Source organism: Ixodes scapularis, unplaced genomic scaffold (genome assembly GCF_016920785.2).
Source record: "Ixodes scapularis isolate PalLabHiFi unplaced genomic scaffold, ASM1692078v2 PGA_scaffold5__190_contigs__length_132052651, whole genome shotgun sequence".
Lineage (NCBI taxonomy): Eukaryota > Metazoa > Arthropoda > Arachnida > Ixodida > Ixodidae > Ixodes > Ixodes scapularis.
This window is the reverse complement of record NW_024609880.1, coordinates 97,934,896-97,955,846: the sequence shown is the minus strand read 5'-3', so window position 1 is coordinate 97,955,846 and position 20,951 is coordinate 97,934,896. Positions and strand designations below refer to the sequence as shown.

Here is a 20,951-nt window from a genome sequence, read left to right as displayed (position 1 = left end):
GCTGTATCCACCTCCACTGCCATGCTACTGCCAGGATCGCAGCAAGTAACGGCGCGACACTTTTACGACGTCGTTGGGCGGAAATCGAGAAACTGCAAATGAGGACGGGTAAACACACCAGTCGGAGACGCGTTCCAGGCACAATGGCGAGGCACTCACCAGGGACGTCACGCAGGGGAAGTTGTCTGGCATGGTGCGCAGCAAGGTGAGGGTCCGTAGGTCCCAGAGCTCAAAGGGCTGCTCTTTGAAGAGCACCACAAAGTATTGCCTGCAACACGAGGGCGCGTATCTCTTCCTCCAGCCGGTCGATTGGTGAAATCCCTTTGTACGACAACCCTAGTGTGTATTCAATATGCTGCCCATATTTTCCGGTCTAAGAAATATTTTTTCGTCAAAGACAATGAGCAAAGGGCAGCGAGAATCCGAGACGAAAATAAAAATGGTCGGAGTTAAAGTTGGTGTGGTATGCGAAACAAACACCATTTGTGTGTGGTGCCTTGAACCAAATTGTGAGAGCAAAGAATAACTATTTGAATTGGTCGATTGGTACTGTTGGGTCTACCTCCGCTTTCGGTTACAAGTACAAAATCAGACTTTCATAAACAGACACTGAACTCCCAAAAAAAAGAACATTTCTTTTAACACCTGCATAGCACAAAGAAAAAAAGTTTATTTATTGCACAACATTAAAGTTTCAAGACTCGTTACAGCAATTTTAAAACGTGCCTCTATTCTGGGGTTGATGTATCGAACTGGAAGCATGTTTCGGAATTGCTCGTAACTTAGAATGAGCCTCGCAATATAAAAAAAGAGGAATACTCAAATATATAGCGGGGTGAAAGTTCACTTTGTGACATTTATGTGCAATCCTAACACTTAAAAAAATGCCTTTTTGAATGTTCAGTGTCTCTTTAAAACGGCAAAGCTAAAACTGTCTCTTTGGTATGTTTTCTGGATGTTCGGTGTTTCTTTAAACCGGTAAAGCTAGAAGTGCCTCTTTGTATGTCTTAAAGGCACTCAACATTTACAAGTCCTCTGTGACATCATAGGATGTCACATGAACATAAGGAAGGCACGTGGTCGTGTGTCCCCACACCACATGACATCAGTGTCACATGACATCACTTGTTGTCATGGTGTCACATCGATGATGTCACCTGACATTATGTCACATGACCACATGACGTGACGTCACACGACAAGTCAGGACCATCACGTAACGATGTCGCACTAACGCTAGGACGCCATCGGCATGACGTCACCGTCGAGGCTACAACCCAAGCACATACACGACAGAGCTAAGCCCGATAAATGCAATGCATTTAAAAAACAACTCCGCTTCATTTTTGTTTTTGAAAAAACAATGCAGTCCTCTTTAGTATCATCTAGGAAGACCACACATCAAATATTACAACCTAGTTCTGTCTAAATGCTTCTTAAACAGTCCGGCAAACTTTGCAACTCGCCAAATTGCCGAAATCGGCTGACTTGAGCGGGCAAACCGAGGCGCGACCAACAGCGCAGGCAAGGCTGTGACGTGGGCATAGACAACATTGAGCTAAATGTCACCACCATTGCCCCTCTTTGCTTGTTTTTACTTCTCTGGGCAAGCGGAATGGGTGACGTCAGAAAGTTTCCTCTTGGTGCTCAGCGGTGTCCACGTGATTGGCGTATGCACCCGAGCAGTGCACTTCTTCGAAGCCATCCGGCCGTCTCGCCGTGGTCGTCTCACTGTTTGTGATTACCGTCTCTCGGAGTTTCGTTCACACTAAGGACACTACGTGTGCAGACTTATGTCGCAGTTGTGCAGACATCATGGAATGTTGTAGACACCAAAACGTGGTAAAGAGTGCGGGGCACACGACACTTGCGCCTGGTACACGCCCGTCCCAATTCCGCCCGTCGTTGCGTAGAGGATCACGCGACATCTCGTACCACGTAATAGTCATGTTCTTGGCAGCCCGACGCCAATGTTGCGGGACAAATCCGAAGTTTCGGTTTTGATTTCTGCTCGTGTTTAAAATTAGATTTAATGATAAAGATCCCATTTTTTGCGAAGCGTATGATGTAGTGTTTTTTACTGGTGCTTTTTAATGCGAAATCACTCATCATTCCGAAATCTTCGGAATTGAGCGGAGTTGCCATTTAACGCGCAGACAACAACTTCCGTTCGGACTGGTACACTTCCGGCGCTTGTTTCACCCACTTGAGGTGCGACACCCTGATGGCGCACACCGGCGACTCCTCGTTGGCGTCCGCGCGCACCTGCCGCACCCGGCCCGACCCGGTGCTCGTCAGGACGATCTCGTTCTTCACCTTGCCGCCCACGCCCGTGAGGTTGGCGTAGGCGAAGGACAGGAACGACGTCAGGCTCACCCACTCGATGCCCCTGGGCAGAATGGAAACGCGTCACGGCCTGGACGGCAACGGATGGCCGGCGCTCGCACCTTACGGGTGTCGCGTGCAGGTTGAACTCCTTCTCCAAGACGCCGGTGGACAGGTCAAACACCTGGACTCCACCCGCATTGTTTCCTGGGCACGAGAAAGCCTTGGTAATGACGTTACACCCCAAGGTAAAGGCCAATTCACACATTTGTGACTGCTTACGGCCAAGGGCCTTAAGACCCCTATCGGGTAGCTGTGGAACCTTTGCAATTTCTTTATATACTTCCTCAATTTCCCGTGCATCATCCTTTTTTTTTTTCTCTATAAACTTTCGACAACGTTATAAACAACCATTTCTTGTAAATAGTATGTATGTATAATCTTGCAAACACCGCGAAACCTTTGCTCTAGTGAAATGCAGCTCCAGTGTCACTTTGTAGGCGACACGAGCGTGATCTCTCGTTGTAAGAGCTCTGTCCTCGGCAAACACAAGTGTGTGAATGGGCCTTAAAGACTTGGCAGTTCTCTGCTTGGCTAGGAATTTATGTACATGAAAATTACAAATTCTCACCGCGGATGTAACGATTAGATTCCCAATGTTCTGGGACTGATTCAATCCCTCCTTCACGGGTGAGTCTCCAGTTAGGGCATGCACCGCTTTTATACCTTCGCGGATGTAAAGAGCTCTGGTGACGTCGGGCAACCCAGAAACATGGTTGCTGGGCAAGGTGCCTGAAAACGGTTTGCATTCACTTTCGTTTTGCAATTCTACAAAGAGGCGTTTTCTTGTATCCTCCTTTTCTAAAGTCAGTACGGCTCACGGGCGAGGCATGAACTGGTCCCAAAACGTCGGTAATCTGGTCATTAAATTTTGGGTTAGAGTTTGTAATTTTCGTCAAAGTTAAACCCTTTGAAGCACTGCAAGAAGCAGCATTTATGCGGCGACCGTAAAATACTCTACAAGTGGCTGCCAAAACTCGCGAGATTATAACGAAATTTGGGGGTTGACGCTTGAGTAAAATTTATGCATTACTTAGAAATTGCAGGTGACGCATGCTCCGTATTTTGTGGTTATGCACGCTTTCCTTTGCAGGTTTAACTGTGAATAGAAAACCTGTCCCAGCTATGTTGCTGATTAACTTAATTCAGCTTCACTTATCCATAACCAGACACTGAAGGCTTTGGAATCAAGGTATTCATGCGGCAGTTTCAAGTACCAATGGACCGTTGTGAGCACTCCATAACTAATCTATTTTAATCTCGTTCCCTTTTATTTTATTGCCAGCTTAGTTGGTTAACGCTGGCAATAAATGCATATTAACACTGGTTTCCCCATTTTTTAACACAGAATTTGTCACACGGCTGGCACCTAACCATATCTGGTTAGGTGCCAGGCAATGAAGTCGACAGACAGACTGCCAGCTGAGCGCCGAGGCAGCGCTCGTCTTCTCACCGATTGAACACCAGTATCTGAAAAACCTACTCCTTGAGAGCCTACGTGCTACTCCCGGAGGGGGCAAAACATCACGTGCTTAGATGTAGAATGGCACTCTGATCCGTCAAAAGAGTGTGCTCCAGGCTTCTCCAAAGAAAGAGTGAAAAATAGCAACAGAAAAGTGGAAAAAAAAAAAAAAGCGGATTCCTTTCCTGCAACGGGCTGAAGTAGTTTCGAGTGTTTGGTTCTCTTTTGCTGCGAGCTGGTGCCAAGGCTCCGCTCGGTGCAGCCGCGTTCCAATTGTTGTGTTTTCCGCACACTCAGTCTACTGCACATCACACCCTAACAGGCTTGTAGAAAGTTGCATTTACAGTGCAACCGCAGAAGATGGAAACCACAAGTAAGACATACACGCTCACGCGCTTACTCTGAACGACACAGGGCTGCTTTGTGCCATCCATATGTACACAGTTTTTCCACATTAACGCGTCATATTCTGCCTTACCACTGCTCTTGCCACGCCAGTACGGCAAAGGGGCAACTTTTTTATTAAGGCAAAAGCCTTTAATGTTTTATCGTTCAGTCGACCTTCAGAAAACACGTCGGCGACATAAAAGGTATGAAAATGAAAGGTACCAATGAAACAGTGCCAAAAGTGCGTCATCAGAGAGCGTGCAGTCTTTGGAGGTTCGCTATCACCAGGACCACAGCTGACGCCACGATCCGAGCGAGCCAATGAAACGGCGCCAAAAGTGCGCCATCAGAGAGCGCGCTGTCTTCGGAGGTTCGCTATCACATTTACATGAGTGCCTAGGCTTTCGCCTTCAAATCATCTTGGGGATAACGCAAGAGACCCTGTGTTTTTTCTGTGTTCCCTGTGCCAGACTATGTTGTGCACCTTAGAGGCAAGTTCACACATACAATGCAGCACTATCTCAGTGCTGAATCAACACTAGAAAAACAATGCTGTGAAAAAACATATTAGCAGTTATGCATGCAGTATCAGCACTCTGCACTAATACAGTGCAAAGGTAGTGTTGCATCAGCGCTAAGATCAGCAACATTTCCAGCACTGTGTGTGTAAATAGGCCCTTACGAGTGCCGTTGCTTACATTTTCTTCGCGGCTCAAATTATTTCTGCTCTTGTTGTGTTTCGTTATTGTAACCATTCCTGTCCACTCCCTGGGATTCAGACGGCAAGACAAACGGATGAAGTACATGGACGCACCCACGGCGAGGAGCGGTCGGTAGCTGCTCCAGTTGCCGAAGGTGACCGGGGGACACATGCGCGTCAGGTGGGGCCCTGGAGCCAGCGCTTCGAGAAGGCCGGACATTGGCAGTCGCAGCCCCACGTTGGGTGCCAGCAGCTCGGGCAGCGAGCCGCTCCTGCCCCCTCCGGGCTGTAAAACAACGAGGATCATCCCTCGCTAAACTGTTTCTCTAGACTGCGATAATTGGACCTTCCTGTCACTTGATGCTTCGAAATTCCCTAACTTTTTCACATACAGACCATTTCATTAAGGACTCTCTGGGCAGTGCAGTTTCGTTCGGGCACATCCAGGCATTTCAGTGGAATCGTCAGGGTAAAAGAGGGAAAGGGCACGCGCCCGATCCCAATTGCAGACGACAATCTGGCCGCCCTGCATGGTCATTTCAACCGTTGCTTGGGAGGTTCCGGTAGGCTGCTGTACTGTTGGAACTGCCCAAACATAAAGGCTCATTTCCCTCTCTCCTCTCACCCTGGTAGAATGGTCTATATAGTACCCATCCTGGTAACAACAATTTCTTACTAAATAATGATAACAATCTTGCTTTAAAATCTGTACAGTCACATCCTCATAAATTGCGACAAGCATGATTTCGTGGCTGATAAATTCTTGACTCGGAGCCGCTTTGCACAGCAGCTACGACAAGTCTTTTTAATATGTTCGCTTGTGCAAGACAAATGGTAAATAATGTGTGTTCCAGATTCTCTTCCCTGAAGCTAATTTCTAGTCGTTTTCTCTCAAACTCCTCCACTTCTCTAGGCATGCTAAAAGTCCCCTGATAAACGCAGGCTGTCACAGCTCTTCATCCAAGGAGACACCCTCCCTGGAAGTATGGATCATTCGATGAAGATCCTGCAGGATGCCTAATGTCCCAGGGATATCCTGGAAATGTGCTTAGGACATCAGTGCTGCCTGTGAAACATGCAACTACCGCCACGAGTTCCACAGGAAGGAGCAGTCACTCCTCAGACTGGGCTCCCACCTGCTTAGAAAACGCCAGCTCGAAGAAGAGGAGGCGGCCGTCACCAATGAGCAGGGCCATCCGGTGCTGTCCACTCCGACGCACCGCCAGCCCAAAGACCTTAGAGTGCTTGGTGAGCCGCAGAGCCTCCGAGATGCAGCGCATGGTGTAGTTCACTTGGTTCGTCCCGTGACCAAAGTCTCCTGGAAAGAGAACCCACGATGGCAACAGCCCACTGCAGTGGCAGTGAGGTCATCACCGCCTTGGTCTTGCATGGGACAACACGCATCATATAGCGAGGGAGGACTGCCACAAAAGACTGGCAAATGTCAACAGTGAAACAGAGTTTCTTTTTCTAGGTATGGGTTTGGGAGGAGGGGAGGGGGAAGGGGGGAGAAGCGGCACCTACTATACCCATTTTCACCTCAAAAACCGTAGTAAAAAAAGTATGGTTTCCCAGCGGAGCATTATTAATTTTTCTCTTTATGCTGAGAATTGAGATATATGTTGGTGCATTTTAGATTAGATACATGTTACCTTATTGAGACATACACGTTTCAAACGCCAAAAGCATCGCTTCTGCCTCCAACAACCAAATCTTGTAAGAACTACTTCGCGCGGCGTATGAACAAGGAGCAAAACGTCCTTTTTTCTTGAGGTGAAAAGAGGTATAGCCATGAAGACCGTCGTGATAAATTTTTTTTGTTAGTTACCGCAGGCTAGTGCAGGGCAAATTGGTCACGAGTTCTGCATCAGTGTTTGACTGGGACGTGTATACAATCAGTGAGAGCAAGCACCCCACCTAAAAACTGATGCAGCACTCGTGCCCAAACAGTGCTTCTGGTAGCTGACGTAGAAGAGCCAGCACTCCGCATCTAAGAGGTGTTGGGAGGAGGCACCTCATCTTCTTCACTGAGGCAGGACAGTCCACTGTTCAAACCCTTTTTCCTCTAGTGGTTAGTTGTTTGACTGTATATTGCAAAACAAAAAAATTGAGAGCCCTTCCACCCCGTGAAGAGGGAAGTTCAGCAAAGCTGGTGCTCTGGTGGGATTTGCTATGTTGAATTTGGCTATTATAAGTTGATTATTGGACGATTAAAGAGACATTTACTCAAAGATCCTGGTTATCTTCATTTATTTTGTGATCATTGTAATCATTGCCTTGTGATTACTCTGGTAGATGGCAAGTGGTTGGACTCTCACTGCCTCAATGTTCTTCCCGAAGGTTAGGTTGATGCACGACCGGTGACAAGTGGTGGGTAGGGTGGCGTCGGTGAAACACTCGAGGCCAAAGCGCTCTGCGCGGCATTGCGCAATGTCAGGGGGGAAAGACGTTTTATTATAGCGCGGCTACACGAATCACGGCACAGGTTCTAGTGCAGCACACAAGTTGCTGCCGAAGAGCGTGTGGCATTGCGCAATGTCGGGGGAGAGAGACGCCGCGCGTGGCGAGGAGTATACACAACTCAGGAAAGAGGCGGCGGCAGTGGAGAGGAGTATAAAGTGGGGCATACATTGTTGAGTTTCAAAATTGTTGGTCTATGCTCGGTCTGCCGCCGGAGATGATCCGCCAGAACCTAGCCATAGACAGCTTCACTGTAAACGTAACTTGAAAGTATTGAGCTAATTTTTTAGTACTCTGTTCAGATACCTCTTAGAATTTAACATTTAATCACTATTTTATCCGGTACTCAGTAACCTGGCTTATAGAAGATACCTTTTCCATTCATTTCATGCGTGTCGGTGCTGCACACGTGTGCCTCTCTGAAGCTTTGACTATCTTTCGACAGTGACCACTTTGGAGTCCTCAAGCTGATTGGTTCGCTATACGCTCTAGCTGTTGTGCTCGATCCTGTCCTGTCGCTATACTCTGTTCACCACCAAGATGACAGTGTGGTGGAATTAGTGAGCTCGTTGGTCAAGTCGTATGTTAATCTTTCGCCACATGATCATGCTACCCACGAGCAGAAAGCGGGGTTAGGTGATGAAAGCGAGGCAATTGACTGATTTGGCGAGCGCTTAGCTCGCACCGCAGCATCAGCTTGGCTGTGAACGAAGCGTAGCCAGGGTTGTGCCACACTCATGAGGCGGAGCCCCACACAGGCATGGGAGGGGCAAACGGACGTACCTCTGGCACAATGCTCCTCCTGGTCTCTTTGTCGCACGCGGGCGCTCACCGAACCGGACTCGTGAAGGCACAGGATCATGTCGTGCTGCCAGCATGGCTGGCACCGCACAAAGGGAGAGCCGTTGCGCTCCAGGGAAATCACACCCAGTGTCTGCGTGAGCAAGGGATGGCTTACTCCGCTGAGTTCGTCGTCAGCTGAATTGCACCTTTGCATGAGTCATGACAGACCACTGCTTTAGCTTGACAAGCAGCCTGTACCTTCATTCCATGCTGGTTGCATCCTTTGTAATATCATAACTCCATGCTCAGCGGATATAACGGATCCTTAGTGTGTTGCACTTGTGCCGTGCCTGCTCAGTTTTTATTTAGCCAAGCTGGTTCTTCAGGCAGTATGTCTTTTCACAGCTCACCTTAGGCTGGCAGCCATTTTCTGGTTTTCTCAGTTACCCCATAATAACTCCTCTCAGAACACAATGTCCTACATGGTGTTCTAGAAGGAGATATGCTGCATTAAAAGGACCCCAAAAATAAAATACAGTTCTAGTGCAAAGCACTACTACACACTTTTTCAGCACAACTTTGAAAACAACAAAGCCTACAGTGCACCATCATTACTACAGCAAAAAGTGCTGATTAAGATTAAAACATAGTCCTGGGGCTCAAAGTTTGTCATAAAATACTCTGCGGGGAAACACGCACCATCGGCAGGCAGAGATGATAAGCTATGTCACTGAAACAAGCTTTCTCCTCGCTCTTTTACACCTCTCTCTCTTACAAGAAGGGGGAGTGGAAATGTATCTGCGTTTCCCTCATATTGAGATGGTTGGCTCCGCTCTGTTGGTGTGAAAAAGTAGTGGGATTAGTTCAAAGTTTCACGTGCCACACCCTCAACCCTAAAAAATATTAAAAGCCACAAAAAATTTTTTATTTATTTATTTTTTTAACTTTTTTGTTGGGCACTCAGTTATTGCTGAGGTCTGCGATGTGACAGGCGGTGAGTGATTGGCACGGCTGAACTCCACAGTGTGAGGGGTGGGGATTTTTGGATGGTGGCATACTTCGTGAAGCAAGCGTGAACAGGGTCTTTTTTGAAGCGATAGTAAACGGCTCAAAACTGCCAACCTACCGTAAAATACCGCAGGAGCACCACTTCGTTCAAGCGCCCACTAATAACATTTCCAAAACTTGAAAATTCTGCAAATTATATGTTAAGCGCCTGATTTGATTGGACAAGCGCCCATGCCTAGATTAACCCAGTTTTCACTGAAATTGTGGTGGGTGCTCTTCCGGTATTTTACGGTATGCTGAGCAGCACTCGCTGCAGCATTGCCGGTAAAAACCAACTTTGGCAGTTACCTTACCTGCTGTATTTCTGTGTCCAAGACCATTAGCCTCTTGGGATACAGTAGCAGCAAGTGATACCGGAGTGCCCCATGGTAGCACAGCTGCAGGCATTCACTCAGAGGCTGTTCCTCGTCAGTGCTGAAAAGAGAATCCGGTACAAGCATTTCAGCTGCTAATATAAACTCTAAAATTCCAAAGAAACACGAACATCTGTACAAGCAAATACCAAGTCGAACCTGGTTGTAATGAAGTTGACGAGAACTGGAAATATACATTGGCTATTCTGCAAATTTAGTTATATCTAAAACTCATTAAAAACAACTGCTATCTTTTTAAGCACATGGCACATGATCATCAAATGACTTGCATGATAGCCTTAATTCTATTTTGGTGAATCTGGTGTTCTGCAGCAACGCAAATACTGAAGTCACATTGTTGTACGTATAAGTCGCACCCCTCTATTAATGCCTGTGTTCACAAAGAAGTTGGTACATGACTTGCACCTTTTATAAGCTGCATTTATATATTTAGAGGGTTGGCATGGCAAAACTGCACTAACATAAGCCTACATATCTATATAGTGATATACATGCAAACAGAAGCCAGTTTCAACGTTTTTGCCAAAGAAACAAACTAGAAATATGACCCCCGCAGCATATTCGCGCAGTTAAGGTCCATACTTATGCGGAAAGCAAGTCGTCAGAATGACAACGAGCTCTGATTGGATTAGATTGAAAGGGTAGTGGGAAGACCTCAATGCCAGATGCCTCGAGGTCTACCCACTATCTTTTTCAATTAGCCAATAAGAGCTCGGCGTTCGGACACCATTGCAACCCCTGTCCAAGCAGACAAACTTGTGCTCCGCATGAGAAGAAAACACATACAAGTCACCACAAATTTGACGTCCGTGTTTGCACGGCGTGAGGTCGTTCTGCCTCTGAGGTGCGGCGACACTGGTTTACATCATAGATGATAAGTTTAGCCAGTGCAGCACAACCGCTAGCCTGAGGTCTTTTAACATGTACCACGCAGTAGTGGTACATGACTGCACGCCGGTATGATGCTCATCCAGATCGAAACGGGCAGGGGTGGGGATTGAACCCAGGAGCCTAGGTTCTGCAGCGCGAGCTTTCGCTCCACGTGCTCCGAGCTGCGTTGCGCTAACATGCTCAGCCATCGGTCTCCTTATATCGGTCACACTTTTGTAATAAGACACACCCGATGAAATATTTGTAAAAAGACTGCGACTTATTCACTCTGTGCAATGCAACCGGCATGCCGCCGCACGGCCGTTACCGAAGGTGGGCAGTGAGAACGCCAGCGAAACGAAACTATGCTGAGTAGATTGGTACGCTCATGAATCTGGAGTGGTGCGGTTGTGCTGGGTTGACAGCATGATCTGTTGCGTCGTTAAGAGCCTCAATAGTTAGGTGTCGTGTCTCGTGGGGACAAGGCTTCATAGTTTTTCAACTCGCCGCTGTTTTGTGGGGCAGCGACAATGATGGACCCGTGCCGTACAATGCAAGGGATTTGGTCTCCCGATGATGTCTCCCACTGTATCGGCACCGATGACATATTCTACACTGCCGCGCTGTGTTTGGCTTTGTGCCAGTAACGCCTAAATAGGTATGTCAGCGCCAAGGGGACAAACTAAAATATCATCCCACACTCGCGGGTGTGCAGTGCCAATTTCGCTGGAAGGATGCCTACCGAAGACGTTTCGTCCCCATCGTATGTGATGATATTTCTTGACCAGTATGGCATGCAGTCTGTACTTCATGAAAAAGGATTCAAACGTACAAGAAGATCTGAATGGTACAAACAGTGGCAAATGGTAATCCAAACAAAATTACAATGAAACTTGGTGTCGCTGGACAATCAATGTTTGAGTATGGCAGTTCAAGTGGTGTGCTTTCTTTTTGGATCAGCCTCCTTTCGGACGTGGAAATCACCTTTTTTCACATATAGGGCTGCCGGTAGGCAGTAGGTGACTGCAAGACAAAGCACCAGAATTGTTTTTGATGAAATTAGTACAAGACAACTCTTTAAAATAATTTTAAAAATTCTCATAAAAAAAAAAATCAAATAAATTTTTTATTTTTTTTAAATTTAAATCAAATATATATATATATATATATATATATATAAATAATGGGAATGAGTGAAGATTGACAAGCGCAGCCGGGGTAATATTGTGAGCGAAGAGGGGAGAAGGTGATTATTGAATTTATTGCATTAAAGTTAGGGAAAGGGAAAGAGAGCTGGCGAAAAATTGGGCCAGGAGCGGGTATTGAACCCGCAACCTTCGCCTGTCCGGGGCGACGCCTTAACCAATTAGACCATCCCGGCCACTGGTTTCGGCGGACTCAATTTCTGACCAGCTCTCCGTGTACTGTTTAGTTTCGAATTCGCTTAACTTGGCAGACGACAACCGTTACTGATTTAAGGCCCGCGCTATATCCGACATGCGGCAGTGACGTGGCACGTCATTTCAGCTTGTAAATGTCGGAAAGGGCCCGTCTTCCAAGATGTCTAGGGAACCACACCTCCCCATAGGGATAGGCTGCACCTATATATAATGGGAACGAGTGAAGATTGACAAGTGCAGCCGTGGTAATACTGTGAACGAAGAGGGGAGAAGGTGAATATTGAATTTATTGCATTAAAGTTAGGGAAAGGGAAAGAGAAGGGAAATCCCCCGCTCCTGGCCCAATTTTTCGCCAGCTCTCTTTCCCTTTCCCTTTCCCTAACTTTAATGCAATAAATTCAATATTCACCTTCTCCCCTCTTCGTTCACAATATATATATATATATATACATATATATATATATGTATATATATTTTTCAAATCACTTTATCTAAAAAAAAGAAATTCGTTCTAGTCTTTTTGAGCACGGTAAATGGATTCTTCAATCCGCCCAATCACTGGAAACAGGGTAAAATAAAGATTCACTGTAAATTGAATCATACCGTAAAGTGCAGAAAAATTAAAAACATTTTTCTTGACATAAAACACGTCATGCTAAAACAAAAAGAGCTTGATTTGTTTGGTTATTGAAAATGCTTTATTTGCTATAATACTTCAGCAAAACAAAATAAGAATATCTGCTAGCTCCAGCCAAATTGTTTTCTATCAGCTTCATGAACGTGGTGCGACTGTTGCCATAGCTTCTGAGGTCGGTTCCAAACAAAGTATTAAAGATCTTTCAGGCGCACAAAAAGTGAAAAGAATATATATATATATATATATATATATATATATATATAATTAACGAAAGAAGTGGAAGATGGAAACAAAGCTCACCTCTCCTTCAGCGTAGAAAAGCACCGCATTTTGCTCGCGTTTAAGTGCTATACAATTTTATTCGCCTTGTGTTTGTTTTATTAATTAAAAACAATAAATTTACAAGGGCAGCATCAAAGTACAGGCAAACAACAATAAAAACTTATTTATGTCATTAGTTTTGTGGGAAATGATTTTTGGAAAAGGGTGTTCTCGTAGAAAATAATCATAGATGTTGGTGCAGCTTAAATCATGATTTAAATCATCTTGAGTTTCATTCTCCACCCTGAATTCAATAAATTTGTAATAGATTAATTTCAAGATGGCAATGCCTCGTCGATTTTTAGAAAAACTGCAGTGGTTGGACCTTCTAGAAGCAGAAAAGGTTCCTCGTTGGAAGCCAGCATACAGTCTGATTGATAGAAGATGTAAAATTTATTTCCTTAGATATATAAGAAGCTTCCTATATATGATGGGATATATAAGAAGTAAGATGAACTTCTTAGGTTTGCCCCAGCACTGATGCAACGTCACCCTCAACGTATCGGCTCAAAGAGCCAAAGTTCCGTCCGTCTGCTCTTTCGCCGCCACAGCTTAGCACGCAAAAGGCGCCGCAGGCTTCTCATTGTCGAATGCCAGCTCCTCCACTAGTGGCACTCCGCACGTTTTTCAAAGCGCCCCCTATAATTCCCGCACGGAGTGCATAGGCCAAAAAAAGTGAAAGCCGTTTACAACTCCCTGTAACGCTGAATTAGAGCGCAGCTCTTGAGGAGGAGGGGAAGGTACGGAGAGGGGGCTATGCCCCTCCTCCTTTCCTGCTCGGCTCCCATTTAGGAGAAAATTTTCCGCTAAATTTAGCGGAAAAAATATTCCGCTAAGTTTAGCAGAAAAAATGTCCCGCTAAATTTAGCGGAGAATTGTTCCCGCTAAATTTGTCGGGGAATTTTTTCCCGCTAAATTTGGCGAGGAATTTTTTCCGCTAACTTTAGCAGGGAAATCTTTCCGGTAAATTTAGCGGGGAAATATTTCCGCTAAATTTAGCGGGTAAAATTAAATTTCCCGCTAAATTTAATGGGTAAATATTTCTGCTAAATTTAGCGGGGAAGATTTTCCGCTAGATTTAGCAGGGAACTTTTTCTGCTGTGGGTAAATTTTCCCCTAGATTTAGCGGGGAAATTTTTCCGTTAAATTTAGCGGGTAAAATTTCCCGCTAAATTTAGCGGGGAAATTTTTTCACTAAATTTAGCGGGTAAACTTTTCCACTACATTTAGCGGGGAAATTGTTCCGCTAAATTTAGTGGGTAAAATTTCCTGCTAAATTTAGCGGGTAAAATTTTCCGCTAGATTTAGCGGGGAAATTTACCCATAATGCACAACGCGGTTACGCCGACACAACGCCGACGCCGCTCAAGCCGGAAACAGGCGCCTAAGATCTGTGCTCTAAAAACATGGATAATTCTCTTTAACATATTTTCCCGGATACGGCCGCTTTAGGTATGAGAAGCACGCACCCAATCCTGGAGTCGGCAGCCCGCATGAGCGACTTGACCCCGCTCAGTAGCCGGCTTTTGGATCGGTTCTTCTCGTCGTTGGCTGTACCACCCGGCTGACCCGAGACGTGCCACTTGCTGCCGACGCCGACTGGGGCCTGCTGCCCGCTCAGGTCTTCCACCAGGAGGAGGCAATCGGCCGCAAGAACTGAAACACGGGTTCGGCGAGCTGGATACACATCCGAAGCAACCGGAAAGAGTGCAAGAGCCAAAGCCAAACATAAACTCCGGCTCACAAACAATGTGACGAAGGGAACTTGTTCATGGAGCAATATGTTTGCCACAATCGGTCCCAATACCTACACTTACCGGCATAAATATCTTCTGTTCCAGAAGAAAACTGCTCCAACACCTCATCCACCATAAATTGAAATGAGGCTAAAAGAGTCACAACCAAATATGGTCGCGACTTTGGAGTGAGTGGCACTTGCTGATACGCCACAGAGGGGTCAACGATGCAGAACACCTTGCCTCCTGTGATAAAATTCTTCTTGCAAACAGAAGCTCAAAATCTGTTTGAGATGTTCATGCTCCAATGCCACAGATGAATGAAAGAGGAAAGAAGACAACGTAGGTGAGCAAAATATTACCAACAAGTTAGGGCATTTGCGTTCGCCTTTAGTTCTTTTAGTTTCGGTGTCAGCGTCATCGTGCGTGCCAGAATTTGAACAGAATTTTAGGTTACACAATGATTATCTACAATTTGATGAATTGTCACCATCGTAGCAATTTCTGACCATGTGTGGCACCATTCGTTAATAAGAGAACACATCTGAACTGAGTGCGTATCTCAACATGTCCTATGTATGACTATTTTGTCAGGTATGACCAAAGTACTGCAGAAATATTTTTTTTCTCGTTTCTTTGTTAGTTTCAGGCTCGCTAAGCTAGATCAGTACCTGTTTGTTTGTAAATGAGCCAAAAGAAAAGCTACCTGATGATGCCACCCTATTTGTCCCAGAGACTAGATCACCCATTAAAGGTTGAAGCTGTACCACACTGTTACTGATCATGTTTTGTGCATACTGCAAGAGATTGGAAACTGTTGCCATCCTCGCTATATTTCCTGCATCATATTCACTGTGTTCATTCAACTCTATATGTAACCCTCTCTTTGCTATATGTGTGTAAATAAATAAAAAAATTCCTGGCTTTGACATTCTGTCAGATTAAGGAATATGCGATAACACTTGGTGGAGCTTTAAAGGGATAGTGAACTGAAATTTCGAGCTCACAAAACAAGGCTGGACTGATTGGCGGAACGCTGCAAAACTCATAAACATCACTCATACGGCGATATCTCTAACGGATTGCCGTATTTTTGGAAAAGAAGTACGCGATTAAACACGGCCAACGAGGCAAGTCACGTCACAATTCTCATTCCCTCTCCTCCTCGCTACGTCTTGTCGAGCTGGTGAACCGAAGCGAGGAGGAGAGAAGTGAGGCCGCTTGCCCTCATTCTCAATTTTTCCAGGGGAACAATGACGTCATCGCCCTTGCTTGATCGCGCCCTTCTTTTCCAAAAGCACAGCTGCCCGTTTGAGATATCAATGTATGAGTGATGTTTTGGAGTTTGTAGCGTTCCGCGGCTTTAGTTTGCAAACTCCAAATTTCGGTTCAGTATCCCTTTAAATGAGCAGCACTTGCTTACGAAAGGTTATGCAACGTGACACATGGCAGAGGTATTGTGAATGTATGAAATACTTTTCTCCTTCATACATGCACCTCTCTTTGGGGACACTGCGTCATGTTCTCCGAAATGCCGCTGTGCACACAAACTGACAGTGAAATGCCTCCGTGCCCGCTAGATCATTTTTGAATACAGTTTAGCACTCAAAACATAAGGACACAAAGACGAGAATCAGACACCACAAGCACACTGTGGTGTCTGACTTTCGTCTTTGTGTCCTTGTGTTTTGAGCGCTAAAATGTATTCCAAGTTCCAAAACCAACTAGCCCAACAATCTACTCTACTAGATTAATTTACTATAATACACACAGCTGCGCTCTGCTGCTGAAACTCCCTCCCATGGCCTCGCTATGGTGTGACCAAAACCAACGTAGGCAAGCAAGATCCGTAAGAGTTCCGATAGAAAGCTATTGCTTTAATCTGCTGAATAGGCCTCTTGACTAAGCGGAACTTACAGCAGACGGCGTTCTCGCAGAAGGGGTCCAGGGAGAAGGACAGGAGGGCATCAGCATAGTTCTTCCGCCAGAGCTGTGCCCCGCTGTCAGCATGCCAGAGGACCAGAGTGCCCAGCGAGTACAGAGTCAGCAGGAGGTGGTGGCTGCTGTCTCCTCCCACCAGCCAGTTCATTTCTGCACAAGCGAAATCGAGTGTTGGCTAGGTCGTCCGAGCCCAGCCGTCTCAGCAAGGCTGGGTTGGCGAGTGTGGCAAGGCCGATGGTATGCAAACAAGCGTATGTTTCAAGACAGCAATTTAGCCAATTTTTGCTAGTCTCCCATTTGTCTGCAAGTTGGCACATCAATTCAATGAATTTGTTCGTAAATTGCGAGTCGAAATATTTTATGACCATACATTTTTTCCACTGTAATTGAACTTCATGTTCAATTACTCCAAATCGACTACTAATTGCCGCTCCTTGAAAGTGGCAAATAGTAGTAAGCAAGGCTGTTGCAAGTATGGGTGATACACATTCCTAACATATTCTGGGCTCTCACAAACACTTTGCTGCCCATCACTTTGTGAAAGCTGGAATAGAGACAACTATTTGAAAAACTTTCCTGTAAGGTCCCACATGTATTGCCATGAAATGTGCTCTGGTTAAATTTATTAGCCATACCCACAGAATCCTCTACGAGACAAGAGTGGTTGCATGAGTAGGACTAGGGTCACAAAATAAACTAAGTTTAAAGTATCGGCACTCCATTGCCTGACAGTCTTGTGGGCACTGCCACTATGTTGCCTAGTGCAAAGCAGATGCAATTTGCAATAGTCATACAATGATAAAATATTATCCCTTGAGCTTCAGATATACAATGTTACAATTTATAAAGCTTTAGATAACCAAAAACAATGATTTTTAGCAACAAGAAGGCTTAAGTGTCGTTACTCTGAAGTGCAGCCTATGTAGTGGCTTTAGGTAGGATCACTTGCAGCCCTGTTGGGGTTGCAGCATTCACTTGCCAAGCAGAGCACGGTCCGGCTCGGTCAGGGTGCTGCGCACAGTAGCCTGGGAGATGTCCCATACCAGCACCGTGCCTGAAGTGTCTGCGCTGGCCAGCTTCAGGTGGTATGGATTGACTAGATCGTGATAGTGCATGTGGCGCGACCACCGGACCTGCATAAGCAACAGATTAGCGCAACTCTGGCTTGAGCTCATCATCTAGCCGTAGATGGCGCACCTTGGTGACATTGTGGTTGTGTCCAGAAAGCGTCTGGAAGACCTGCAACAAAAGAAGACACTGGCGTATAAAATGTGAATCTGCTGCATGTTAGGATAGCAGGACAGGCCCCTCCCACAAAGCTCCCTGCTTGCAGCAACTGGTGGTTTCCTCGTCTCCAGCATTTGCTCTGCTAATGTGGCAAGAGTGGAGGGCTTCGTTGGAGGAGCTTATCCTGCTAAAGCATGACGATCAGCGTGTCCTCATATAACAGATCACTTACTTGCAGTCTTACACTTGGTGACATCCCCCTACCCAACGTCAGCAACAGCAAAATTCTCGCAGTTACATTCGATCAGCACCTAAATTTCATTAGACACGTGCACGAGACCACCTCCCGTGCAAGGCGCACATTGGGATTCATTACTCACATCACCCGCGGCATGCCGGCGGCATCACTTAGAGATCTATACACGGCTCTGGTGCTCCCTCAACTCGAGTTTTGTTCAGCTATATGGGATCCCCCCTCAACTGTCCTGAAGAGCTACCTTGAGGGTATCCAGCGGAGAGCAGCCTTCACGCTCTACAGACGCGTCTTCCCATCATCGTGCCACACGGCCTCGAGGGACCTCCCAACCGCAAGACTCCTACAGCACGCCAAGTGGCAGAGCCTACAACACCGTAGGGATGTGGCAACAATCAGGTTGCTCTGCCTCTTTATGGGCACTGGTCCGCCTGAAGTCCCCTTTTCACTGCGCCTCAACAAACGCACCGGCAGGCTGCAGCCCCCTCTATCGCGGACCCTGCACCACAGCAAGTTGTGGCTCATACGTGCTGCAATTCTCTGGAGGTCACTCCCCTCAAAGATGACAGAAACTTTCCCCGACCACCGTGATGACATTCGGGAGCTGTGCAGAGCAATCGCGTCCCCCATATAGTGTGTGTGTGTACATATATGTCCTCTTTAGGTACTGTACAGTATGTGTGCCTGGACCCTTTTGTCTGTCCCTGACCGATACTTATCTTCGTTCCCCCCCCCCCCTTTTTTTTTTTTTCTTCTAGTCTCAATTTATAGCGCCGCCCGGTCGGTGTCAGGGGCACTAAACGTGTATGGGCACACTGCCTTTCCCTGAATACCTGCACACCAGGCGGCACTGTACAATAAAAGTGCAATAAAAATACAATACAATACAATACAATTAACCTTGGCGAAAATGAACATTGTCGTGGGTTCACCAAGTGATGTACTCATTTCGTTAACAGGTGATGAGATTTTTTGCCCGTTCGTCTTCTGAACACCGTTTTCATCATTAGTCTAGTCAAGGTACATTCGTAAGAGTGGCCACAACAGGTGGCTTTTGTAGCACTGAGACTTTCCACGGCAAAACGTACCTTTGCATACTTCGTGTCGACGACGACGATATGCTTGTGGCACCCATATGCCAGTAAAGACTGGAATCCCCTGCAATTCGAGAAGATGACGTACTCCAGAATTATTAAGGCACATTGAGTGCACTTACATGGAAGGGGCACACAACCGTTTGTCTTTGCGGCCTTATACATGCTCCGAATTGTCGTGACATGCTTTAAGCGGTATCCGAATAATTCCACTAAACACAACGCCAGCAACTCACCACTCTATGGCATCTTTATTGGCTGGGGCAAGAGCACCGGGCAGGATCCTCGAAGAGATCTTTTTGATCACGGGATTCACCGTTCCGTCGTCGCTGCGTTTTTCGGAGGAATCCCGCGCTAGCGGTGACATCCCTCCGTCGGTTGCACCGACCATCGAAGCGTACGATGGGCGCAAATAGGAATGTAAAATGCCTTCACCTCACGAACTGTTTACACATACCAACACCCACAGCCAAAGAGCCTCATGAACTCATCCGACTGTTCATCACCACACGACCGCACAGACAACAGTGTCACAACACAGACTCCAGTCCATACCGTCCATACGTCCACACCAGTCCACACCTCATTGATCTGCGCATGACTGCGCATGACGTAAGGGGGTGGACAAATGCATAACAAACGCCACAAAACAGGCGGCGGCTTGCGCCATCTGGCTTGTGTTTTTATATCCGTGTGACGGAAGTACCCCTTCAGAACCGGGTATACGCACCTTCCGCCCAACAGATCGACAGGGAAATAAAATATTTCTTTCCAGAGTTCTGTCACCAGCCAGATAACCTTGATGATCTCCACCCTGCTAACATCCGCCATTTCCCCCCGAATTTCCTCACTAGGTCAGTCTCGTTTTTGCGAGATTTTGCGGATTTTGACTTATCACGGACATTAATAAAAGCATGGGCGTATGGGGGGGTGGCGGGGTTGGTTAGCTTCTCCACTCAAAAACAAGTTGGTACGCCACTGAATAAAAGTGTTCTTTTCTCCATTAATAACTTCTGTCAAAATTACTTACTGTGACAACTTGGTTTTACAGCTATGCTCTTCAGATATTTTTTAGATGCATTCTGAAACTTGATAACCAGCATTTCCACCAAAACATTATTCTGAGCCTGCCTAAAGCTTCAATTCATTGCATTGACCAGTACAGTAACACTGACAAACAGACGTACATGTTGCGTGGAGGGTTTCTATAGTTTCATGGACACACGTTTCGTTGACACAAACGTTTCACTGACACAAACGTTTCATCGACAATCACTACGCGAATTGCACGCTGCAGGGACATTTCATTACGCGTGCATCACTGCAGTGGGCGTTAACCCGTTCCCCCCGCCAGCGTTCACACCGGTTCCCGGCGACACTCTGCAGCGGCTCATTACAAAAATGCTAACCCACCTGGCTGACCCGTACACGCCGCTTTGAAACGGCAGTCTCATACAGCTTATTACAGAAAAAAGCTCATCTCAGCTGTTGATAAAACGATTTGTCAATGAAACATTGCATGTCAATGAAACTATCTGTTGATAAAATGTTGTTCCATGAAGTGATTGCCACCGATGAAAGCCTGTGCGCTAGATTTAAACATCACCACAGCGAGATCCAGCGCAGACATAAATTGGACACGAGTGCTGCAACAGCGTTCTGCTGCACCACACGTCCAGTCAACGCATTTGACTTGGGCCCAATTGCTAAGTTGGCACCATCCAAATGTGATGACATCAAGTAGAGGCAGAGGGTGCTGTTTACAATTTGATTATTCTAGCAGGTGTTAGCTGTAGTCGTTAACACATCCTGAACTTTTTCCCCATATTCAAAATAAAGAACTTTATGAAAAC

The 20,951-nt window shown here is 46.2% G+C and overlaps 1 protein-coding gene across 1 annotated transcript in view; it reads right to left on the bottom strand.

Annotated features, from left to right (window-relative positions):
• The window catches only part of LOC8041939 (WD repeat-containing protein 11), a 37,737-nt gene extending 18,118 nt beyond the window's left edge, over positions 1-19,619 (bottom strand). Inside the window, exons 1-13 of the mRNA XM_040222755.3 lie at positions 19,335-19,619; positions 19,093-19,162; positions 17,722-17,763; positions 17,504-17,657; positions 16,501-16,674; positions 14,317-14,503; positions 9,539-9,659; positions 8,178-8,328; positions 6,051-6,252; positions 5,049-5,206; positions 2,448-2,532; positions 2,207-2,389; positions 160-268 (exon numbers count right to left, since the gene is read on the bottom strand). Coding sequence (XP_040078689.1) covers positions 160-268; positions 2,207-2,389; positions 2,448-2,532; positions 5,049-5,206; positions 6,051-6,252; positions 8,178-8,328; positions 9,539-9,659; positions 14,317-14,503; positions 16,501-16,674; positions 17,504-17,657; positions 17,722-17,763; positions 19,093-19,162; positions 19,335-19,489 — 1,791 coding nt within the window. The 5' untranslated portion in view covers positions 19,490-19,619. The remainder of the gene's footprint in view (positions 1-159; positions 269-2,206; positions 2,390-2,447; positions 2,533-5,048; positions 5,207-6,050; positions 6,253-8,177; positions 8,329-9,538; positions 9,660-14,316; positions 14,504-16,500; positions 16,675-17,503; positions 17,658-17,721; positions 17,764-19,092; positions 19,163-19,334) is intronic.
• Positions 19,620-20,951: the final 1,332 nt, after the last annotated feature.